Raw genomic sequence first — 11006 nt, 5'->3', positions numbered from 1 at the left:
ATTTCAGGGGGTTTTCATGCCCCAACGGGTGCTGAGCCCCCCCCCTGGAAAGATAAAAAAAAATTAAGCCCCCTCCCTGGACAAATTCCTGAATACGCCCCTGTATAGAGGCAATCAGAAATGTATGCTCTGTGTTTTCCCATTATTGGAAATGCTTTTGAAATGTTTACTTGCAACTTTAACAGTTCCATATATTTTATTCATATTGTTTTTACAAAAATCAAACTTGTTGAACAAAAATTCTAATCTTAAAAATAAAATAAAATAACAAAAATCAAACTAGTGGAATACAAATTCTAATGTTAAAAATAAAATAAAATAAAAGTATGACTTCATACAATAAGAAGAGGCTTTGGTTTCCAGAGTAGTTTCCGGCAGATTTTCAAGGGGTTTCCAATGGGCTTCCAAGGGAGGTTTCCTGGTAGTTTTCCAAGGGGCTTCCAAAGGGTTTCCAATGAGGTTTCTAAGGAGGTTTCTAAGGAGGTTTCCAAGGGGGGTTCTAAGGGGGTTTTTAAGGACCTTCCAAGGGAGGTTTCCAGGGGGTATTCTAAGGGGTTTCCAAGAAATGTTTCCAATGACGTTTTCAAGGGGTTTACAAGGAATATTTTTTTAGGGGTTTCCAAGAGGGTGTCAAGGGGGTTTCCATGGGGGTTCCAAAAAGTGTTCAAGGGGATTTCTAAAGGGGTTTTCAAGGAGGTTTCCAAGGGGTTTACAAGGAAGTGTCTAGTCTTTTTAATCTCTGGTTCCATGTTTCTAGGAAAAAATTCTCTTTATTATCTAGTTCTTTAGGTTTCTTCTAGAGCAGTCTTTTTAATCTGTGGTTGTAGGTTGCTACGAGGATTATGCCCCGACCTCTACCACGTGGCGAGGTCTTGATGAGGATATAATGTCCCCACCCACCCACACTAGCCACATGCAGGGGTATTCACAAAGGATGAGACTTTAATAAGTTTCATATTCTGTGAATAACCTATAACAGTCGGAGATACTTAAAAGACAATTTTTGACACTTTTTTTACATTTTTCGGCCTTGGTTAAAATTAGCATGTTTTGCACGGAAACTGCACTGCAAACATTCCTAGTTACAGTTTTCACGGTACAGGAGTGCAAATACCCAGGAATGTGCGAAATTATAACAATTCTTTATTTTTAATAATTTTTGCACATATACAGACTTTGCTGCAGCAAAAATTTTATCAGAGAAGGCTAGTCGACAAAATATAAAAAAAGAAAATTATTGAATTTAGAAAATCAAAATGTTTGATATGTCAGAAAAGTTTTTAATCGAAAAAAAGGATGGATTCAGGATTTTTAAAATCGGAATCTAAAAAGCTTGCCATTATCATTTCTTTTTCATTTTTATATTTATGGTCAGATGATCAAGATTGAGCCGTCATAAAAACAGATAAGATTAACTTTCCTTATCCTTTCCTTTCCTTTTCCTTTCATTTCTATTTTTATAATTTTTTAGAATTGGGGGGAAATATTCCCACAACCTCTACTTTTAGAGATTTTAAAATATTTTCTCCTGAAACACTTTATTTGTATGTTTTTATTATATTTCATATATAAATAATTTTTTACTTTTTACTTTATTTTAATTGTATAAGGGGGTTGTCAGACATTGTGTTTCACGGGGTTTTCACATGGAAAACAAATATTTATATAAAATCTAAATTATACAATTCTAAATCAAGATTCTAAAAATAAAAATATTTTTGTACCATCACACAAATATAATTCTATGGGTGCATTAAGTGAAAATTACATTCCATTTTTCTGTGAAAATGTTTTTGACATAAGCTCAGGTTTTCTTCAGTCAAGGAAAATATACAAGGAATCCCCCTCGCAGCTATAAAGTGACAATCTCAGTCTTCCTCAAGTTTAGCTTTGTTAAGGTGCTATAAGATACAGGGTTACCCACATATATACAGGGTTATATATATATATATACAGGGTTACCCACATATATACAGGGTTATATATATATATATACAGGGTTACCCACATATATACAGGGTTATATATATATATACAGGGTTACCCACATATATACAGGGTTATATATATATATATACAGGGTTACCCACAAAGGATGAAACTTTTATGACGACCTAAAGTTCTTTAAATATCTATTAAAAGGCTGAACATAGGATTTGCCTAAATAAATTCTTTTAATGAAAGAATGGAGGAAACTCAGTTCTGTTTTGTCCTTTGAGTGTAACCCTGTACTAGTGTACAAACCTTTGCTTTGTTTATAATCCCCAAAACTCTGCAGTACACAATTGTTGCAAACAAAAACATATATTCATTCACTTATTTGCGGCATATATTAGTTGTTTGTTGTTGTCGAATATATTGAACATTCTCGAGGTTATTTGCTTTTGATTTGTTGCTACTGGCCGATCAAGATATTTCTTTTCGGAATAAATTCAATTTATACTTTCTAAAAATGAACCAAGAACAACATTGCTTATCTTTCTAACGAGAAAATTTCGTGCTGGGGAAATAAAGTAATTTTAAAACAAGTGAAAATACATCGAAAAATTGACTATTGAGTCGTAATAGATGGAGTAGAGGTTTTCTTAGAAAAATGTATTTCAATCTGTTTCCTTTGAAAGCAACAATTCCAAAACATTTTAGAAAATATTGTATTCGGCAAATACCAGGACGGATTGGAAATGAAATATTCTCGATAAAGATATAAGTACGTATTGTATTGTATCTATATGACATTGCAGTATCTATATATATATTTTTAATATCGATGTATAGTCTCTACTAGAGTATATTTAATTGCAAATAATCTTTAGTTCTTCACGTAAATATATTAATGTGTAATATTGCATTCAAACTTTATTCCGTAAAAAATATTAATGTCTAATATTGCATACAAACTTCCGTAAATATATTAATATGTAATAATGCATCCAAACTTAATTCCGTAAAAATATTAATGTGCATTCAAACTTTATCCCGTAAATATATTAATGTGTAATATTGCATTCAAACTATATCCCGTAAATATATTAATGTGTAATATTGCATTCAAACTTTATCCAGTGCATTCAAACTTTATTCTGTAAATATATTAATGTGTAATATTGCATTCAAACTTTATCCAGTAAATATATTAATGTGTAATATTGCATTCAAACTTTATTCTGTAAATATACATAGAATATACTGTAAATCAATCACAAATCTATGGCATTGCTCTCAATGACATTTTTTTAGGCGTGGGGAGAGGCGGCATATGTATATTACTAGGCTTTTAGGGCGCTTCGCGCCCATCTTCTATATTTTAACTTTTAATTGTGGCTTTATCTCTGATCATCTTCTCTTTGTACAATATAAAACAAAAACAAAAAATGTTTGCGGATTTCATAATATTTTTTTGCGCATTTTCAAAATTTTACAAAACAAAAAACTTTTAAATACAAATTTTTTTAAATTTTGATCATTCATAAACCCACACAAAATTTGGGCCCGATCGGCCCAAATTCAGCAGTTCAGCAGTTCAGCAGTTTTGACGTTTATTGGATACAAACAAACAGACAGACAAGCTAAATTTATATATAGATGACATTGCAGTATCTATATTATATATATATATATATATATATATATTAATGTGTAATATTGAATTCAAACTGTATCCCGTCAATATACATATTACATAGAATATAATGTACATCAATCGTATATTTATGCTCTTAATGACATTTCTTTATCATATACAGAAAAAGAGAGAGATACAATATATATCAGGAGTATCTTGGTGTATATTTGTCTGGGTGTCTGTCTGTATGTGTCCAACAAACGCCAACACGGCTAAACCGATCTTGTCCCAATTTTTTATGGCAACTCATCTGACCTACAGGGAATGTAAGACCGTCAACGATTAACAGTTTTGCCATGAAAAAAAAGTCGATATTGATTATTTTTGAAAATGCGCCAATCTAAATAGAAACATCCTAGAAAATTTAAGAAAGATTAAAACATGAAAAAGATTCCCTGCAATGCTTGAATTGCAAAATCAGATTAAAAAGTCGTCTTTAATCGTTAGATTTGAAAAATGATTAAATGTCCGGTGTAACAATGAACTGTTCAGAGGTTCGAACTTATGAATGGAGTATTATTAATCTTAAACGCTTAATCTCGATATCCAATGTGGATCGTAATTTTTCTCTTTTCAGGGATAATTCAAATCAATGGATCAAGCATCATAATCCTCAAATTAAATGTGCCCACATTGGATATCGAGATCAAGCGTTCAAGATTAACGATAATCAACACAAAAGTTCTGATCTCTGTTACATAACATGACCAAAGATTAATTTTATTCCGTTTAAAGCTGGTCATAACTGTATCACCCCCCCCCCCCACATAAGTAAAAATTATGAAAGGTAAAGCATGTATTTGCCCGAATTAGGTTAATTTAGCATGACAAAATCAATCCAATGACTTACATAATATACAGCACTATAGTTTCAGTAAGAGTAAATATTTCCATTTAAGGATTCATCTCTTATTGGATGATGATATAGATAGAAAGATGTTACCGTCATACTGTTTCTATTGGTTCAGAATAGACACCAATTTAGCACATGACGCTGATGCAGTGTGACCACAGCATGTTCTAGCTAGTTTAGAACCATAGAAGGATTGTAAGATCTAGAAAGAAATAGGGGAAAACATTAGATATATGTTATATATTTTTAGATCTTTGAAAACTGTTTTCAGCTAACAGACCAAGCCCGAACCTCGTCTATTATTCACCGTATGGGAGGAGAAGAGTTCTTTCTTCAGAATAACTAATGCACGCAACTTTTAAATCATAAAAAATGCGAAATTATTCCTGTCTCAACAGTTTGTATGACGTTGATTGCGGAAAATGATGTAAAAAACACTTTTAGAGAATGTAACATGTTAAGAAACACAAATTTTGAGCCATTTTTGTCGTTATCTGGTATTGTGGTCCCGCGGTATGCAAATATTTATGAACAAAATTTTGAAACTAAAGAAAAGAGATTGTTGCAAATAGAAAATCCCAATCCATTGTTGTCTATCATTATTAGATCACCTTTGACTTTAGAAATAGAAAATGTTGATAAGTCATATAAGTTTGGTCCCTCAGGTTTCAAAAAGGAAGTGATTTACTCCGGTATTTCTAACCCCGATCTAATAGCTTTTATGGATCCCCTGTTTGATTTGAAAACAAACCCTGAGAAGTATATTATTTTGTTACTTGGGAATTTGCTCGCAATTGTTATCATAGCATCCGGGATAACCACAGTTATTTTTAGAACTAAAGCCCCTGAGATTACACAAAATTTCGCTTTGCAAAATAAAAGAGGACAAGTACGTCTAGTTGCAGTGTAGCAAAAATAAAAGCCTCTTTTATTTTCAGGAAGGGATCCGTTTTGCAAGACCAAACCAACACTGAACAAAATTCTTTTAAAAAATATGAAAATTGTATTGAAATGTAAAATTGTGAAAAAAATTCAAAATTTTCAAGTTTGAATGTATGAATAATGACCAAGAAAGTCACAACGAAAGGAACAGGCCTTTAAACGAATTACAAAACTGTGTATAAGTTGAAATGAGAATGAAATGTAAGAAAAATTGAAAATGCAAAGAAAAAAAATTTAACCTAAATATCTGCACGATTTAAATTATTTTTAAAAGGTTAAACTAAGTAAAAAGAATTTTTACGCAAACAAATCTAAATATTGTATAAGTTGTAATAATGTGATGAAGTAATTGTATACACCCCGTCTATTGTACTCAGTGTCATATCTGGTAAAATTGTTTTTAAAAAAAAATAAAAAAAAATACAGATGATAACTAAACAAGTGTTTTACAAGTAAATAAGTTAGTAACGCACATATATTTTAAACGAGATATTAGCTGTTGTAGTATATATTTGATTCCGGAAACAAATTTAAAACAAATCCGTAGATTTTCACAGCTCATGAGATACATTATTTTACAGTACATACGGTAGTTTTACAATAAACAAGGTCTTAGCGTCCCAAGACCCAGAGAACAATAAACACAGGGATACATAACAGGTTTAAATAATGTTTTCTAAGTGTTCTAAGTGTTAAGCTTACATATAAGAACTTTGAACTATTGGATATCACCAAAAATTATCACAGAGCACTGTTTGTATTTAAAGTATTTTTGGTAAAGAAAAGAAAAATTTTGGTATGCATAAATTTTGGCATTGGAAAATATATAATAGGTAAACTAAGAAAACTTCGGAATCTATACGGGTATAGACTCTTAGATATATATATATATTTTGTAGAGAATAATCAGCATTTCAGGTTTAATAAGGTTGAAACCTGTCAGGCATGATTGATCGACGAAGACTCCTGCGAAGCGGAGGAGGCCTTTCTGGATATCCTGTAGCAACCTCACTATTGATCCCTGGAGCAACCTCAGCCTCAGATTCTGGTAGATCAGGAAGATCAACACCAGACTGGTTCTGATTAACAGCTTCAGCAACTCCCTAAGGACAAGCAAATAAAAATATTTTTCTTACTTATTGAGAACACATTTAGTCACACGCACAAATTTTTAATTTTTTTTGGGTGTTTAAGATTTTTACTAAAAGCCACATATATCAAAAAAAATTCATGCAGGAAATTTGTCTAAAAAATTTGCTTACCCGTTCAACTGTGTTCTGATCAACAGATTCTGGCCAAAGATCTGAGATGTCATAATCACCAGAAACAGATAAATCCTGAGCCAATTGAGACTGGAAGGACTGAGCCAACTCGCTCCGATAGCTATTAGAGATGATCAAAATCCGATTTACCGGAGTTGAAAAAAGGTCTTCAGAAGAAGAACCCTCATCAGCCTCAGAAACAGAATCCAGCGGTATAGGACTGCTAACCAACGGAGGATTGAACGGACGCAGTCCTCCCTCCCTCGGTACCGAAACTTCATTGGATACAACTTCAGGTTTAGGCCCGTCGTCACCAGACTCCTGGTAGACATTATTGATGACCGGCTGCAGTAGATGAACCTCACGAAGTTCATATTGCTCCTGATGATGAACCTGAACCAAAGAGCTATTTGAAGTCACTGTAGTTACAGAGCTTGAACTCCAAGAGAACATAGAAGAGAGACTTGAATCGGTTTCGTCTCTAGCTTGAGAACCAGGAACAACTTCATCTCTTCGAACCCTCTGGCAGCGATTCACCACCTGCAAATACAAAAAACTATAGGAACCAAGAAAAGAATAATTCCAATTACAACACTACGAAAGAAAGATACATAAGAATAACCACAAAAGCTAAATTTTACCTGAACCACAGCACGAGCAGCATCCACAGAAAATGCTTCAAACCGTCTCATCTGATTAGGGAAATATCTCAACAGACTAACATAGACGATTGTTCCAGCAACCACCAAGGCAACCAGAGAACCGAAAACTATCTCCAGGACACGATCCTCACCATCCTCGGCGTTTTCGGTAACTTCGACAGCTTCAACAACTAGAAGTACAAGGGATCTCTCATCAGCAGGGCGCTCATCGTCCACCTCGCCCATAATAACTCGTGGAGGTGCTCCCAAAAGCTCTTGCAAACGAGTGTTGCGCAACCTGTTCAGCCACAAACTCATGTCGAACCGAGATTCAACTGGTCTGGATATCAATAGGAAGCACTAGATAGGTGTGGAGAAAATGGTAAATCTTCAGGAAGTCGAGATTAAAGAATCGCGCAGAGAGCAATTACATCTGAAACAAACCCAGGTTACCATTTTGTTAAAATAGATAAATAATTAAGAGTACGCTAAGAATATATATATATATCACATACAAAATGTTAAGATCGAAAGTATCACTAAACTTATACAAAATTAAATAAGGCTGAAATTGAACCAAAGAAAGAGGAAAATAATAAGTATAATATATAACACGTATATATAAAAGGCCCGTAATGAAACAAGGTTTCATTAAACTTCACCATTAATAAAAGAAGAATGTTTTAAGAAAGTTGAAACTTACGTCGTTCCATCTTGTTTTTATTTATTTTGAAAATTTCCGACAGAAATATTAGAGAATGTAACACGGCATTCTAGTACATGGAAGACGATAAAATATTAACCTTAATGCCCTATAATTTTAATGAAACGAAAAGGAACTAATTTAAATGCATGTGTATGAGTACAGCCGTATATACCCTTTAAATCCTATTAATCTTACAGTGTGTAGAGTTATTGATTATTCAATACATTCCTATCCTAACCTTCACTTAGATCAATACATCAATCAACCCATTGTTACATTTTTACGTAAACTTAAGTCGCGATTTGTTTATTTAAATTTTTGAGCAAGGGGAGGATACACTTATTTATATTAAATATTAGGCATCATATTTAAAAAATAAGATTCTAGCAACCAACAAATATATAAAAACCCTTGGGATTGTATGTGTATAGCCGTGTGTGCCCGTGCTATTATAGGAAGTGTAATTCTAGTGTATCTGCTTACATATATCACGAAATTGTATTTGACCAAACAAACTAGTCTGTCGTCAAATAATAGTTATATCGAAAAGGTGTTCGATATAAATAACTTCCTATCGTAAATTTAGCTTAACCGAAAAGAAAGGAAAAACTTAAGAAAGTTTTATTTCCTAAAAAGAGAAACGAAAGGCACGTTTCGTCTTTGAAAATCTTTGAGTTTGAAAGGAATTCCTAAAATATTAGTGCACGTTAAAAAATAAAAGAAAGTAGATTTGAACTGTATAAGTCTGGCAAGAAAGTAGAACTGTTAGTGAAAGGACAGCAGGTTTTACTTTAAGGTTAAGCAACTCAAAGTAATCTGAGCTGTGTTTAGAAGGGTAATCACAGGGAAGATTGTAGGCACAGAAACCGAGTTTTAGGGTTTCAAAAAATAGATAAAAGTCTGAGCTGTGTATAGAAAGGTATTCACAGGGAGGATTGTAAGCATAGGAACCAAGTTAGGGTTTCATAGAAAGTCTGTTTGAAGAGATAAACAGCAAGGAAGGATACACTAGAGCTCTATATATAAGTCCAAATCACTGCTCTGATAACAAGCAGTTTTAACTCAGTAGTAAAAAAGCAAAGAAACTCTCACAAGAAAAGGATCAAAAGACTTAGAACAACTGTTGTATAATTAAACAGTATTAGTTTTGCTAGAGAAAGCAAACGTAGATTTGGCATAGGATATACAAGGAGTATAGAAATATAGAGCAAAGTTCGCCAGCATTATTAAGTTTTAACTAAGAAAGTTAAAAGAAAGTTCTAAGCAAAGAAAGAAAATGTTCAAATCAAGAAATAATAGTAGAAACCAGTCGACTGAAAATCTCGATGAGATTAGCACACTCTTTCAAAACCCAGACCATGACGATGTGTCTATGAAAATTGCCTTAGAAGAAAGAGATGTAGAAATTGTTAATGATCCNAATAAATGCATTATCCATATATCACATAATTAGAAAGCAAAGAACAAATGAGAAATTGATGTATCACGATGTGACCCAAACTCATAAAACTAAGCAAGGAACAAAACTTTATTTTAAAGCCTTTCTTGTCATCTCGCCCAAAGTGAGAACCCCTGTATTTTGTTCCCCTGATTCTGGATCAGATATTTCTTTAATACACCAACCTTTGTTGTGTAGATTGTTAAGCCCCCAAGAAATAGAAAAGAGGAAGACGCCCTGTAAAATTAGCGTAGTTTCATTTACAGGAGATTCGTTGCAAATAGCATACACTATTATGTTGTCTTGGAGTTTTTCACCCAATGCCCCGTCAGTTGAACTTGAGTTTTATGTATTTAACGGTCCTCATGACCTGCCTTTGGTTATAGGTTTTAAACATTTGGAATTTCTTGGCATGGATATAAAATTTTCCCTTATAAGAGCAGGAATAAATAGTTTGCCTCTGATATATCCATCGAAATTAAATGTACCTGGATATTTGAGTAAGCCTAGTTGTACAAATATGTGTTCAGCTACGGTAGAAATTCCACCTTTTGAAATGAAAACAGTTGTATTTCATCCCGGAGAAGTTCATTATCTCATAGATGGAGAAAGTGTTTTAATCTCGGAAAGTGATCAACCTTCAATTTACATTTTTCCGTCACGCTGCACGTCTTATTTAAATAGTAAAGCACCATTAGTTGCGCACCTTACAAACATTTCATCGCGCAAATTTAAAGGGACTGTTCGCGCAAAAGTAGAAAGTTTACACGGAACAGAAATTATTTCAAAACGTGACGAGTTTGATTTGCTTCCAGAAGAAAACACAGTTTTTAATGAAGTTATTTCCGTACCAGAAGGACCTCCGTTAAAAGATTTCAAAACCTTAAAACTCATGCAAAAAATGCCTCCAAGTAAAGAAAAGTTAACGCCTCTTACTTCATTTTTATTGTTGACCCCTCATGAATCAAATTATAAGAACACTTATAATGATAATCCAGAGAAAAATCAGTTAGGAACTAGCGAAGTTTTAGAAAAAGTAGAAAATTATCATAAAAGTAAGATTTCTTTGCAAGAAAAGGAAAAGTTTAGAAAAGAACTTCAAAGTAAGAAATGTGAATATGATGAAGAAGAAAATGACAATGAATTAGAAGAGGAACCTATTCCTCCAGATATACTAGCCCCGTCAGGATATTCCTTACCTACAAACCTTGGAACCACAATCCATGATATTGTAGATTTGCAAAGTTTTGAAAAGGAACATCAGCCCTATATTAAGTCAATATTTATTGAAAAATATCCTGAGATAGTAAGCTTGCATCAGTTTGATATTGGAGATTTATCTCATAGTTTAGGACTATATAATATCCAACTTAAGGAAGGAGAGACACTTCCTCACTTTAGAAAAGTTTACTTTTTGTCCCAAGAAATGAAGATGCACATGAGAGATATACTGGACACTTTAGTTAAATACGACATCATAGAAAGGTCAAATTCAGATGATGATGGTCGTCACCTTGTAGCTTCCCCCGCAGCTTCCCCCGC

At 33.2% G+C, this 11006-nt stretch overlaps 1 protein-coding gene and 1 long non-coding RNA gene across 3 annotated transcripts in view; one reads left to right on the top strand and one right to left on the bottom strand.

Annotated features, from left to right (window-relative positions):
- Positions 1 to 4812, top strand: part of LOC111703589 (uncharacterized) — a 16604-nt gene extending 11792 nt beyond the window's left edge. For both annotated transcript variants that reach the window (XR_002765634.1, XR_002765635.1), the window contains one exon: positions 4726 to 4812. This is a non-coding gene — a long non-coding RNA (uncharacterized LOC111703589). The remainder of the gene's footprint in view (positions 1 to 4725) is intronic.
- Positions 4813 to 6170: 1358 nt separating this feature from the next.
- Positions 6171 to 8170, bottom strand: LOC111703586 (uncharacterized). Its single transcript, XM_023475574.1, has 3 exons — positions 7321 to 8170; positions 6680 to 7219; positions 6171 to 6520 (listed from the first exon to the last, which is right to left on the bottom strand). Exons 1-3 carry the CDS (start codon positions 7636 to 7638, stop codon positions 6338 to 6340), a joined length of 1041 nt encoding a protein of 346 aa, XP_023331342.1. The 5' UTR covers positions 7639 to 8170; the 3' UTR covers positions 6171 to 6337.
- Between the last annotated feature and the right edge of the window lie 2836 nt (positions 8171 to 11006).

Source organism: Eurytemora carolleeae, unplaced genomic scaffold (assembly GCF_000591075.1).
Source record: "Eurytemora carolleeae unplaced genomic scaffold, Eaff_2.0 scaffold380, whole genome shotgun sequence".
In the NCBI taxonomy this organism is placed as follows: Eukaryota; Metazoa; Arthropoda; class Copepoda; order Calanoida; family Temoridae; genus Eurytemora; species Eurytemora carolleeae.
Note: the sequence above shows the minus strand (reverse complement) of the source record. Positions and strands in the feature narration are given on the sequence as shown.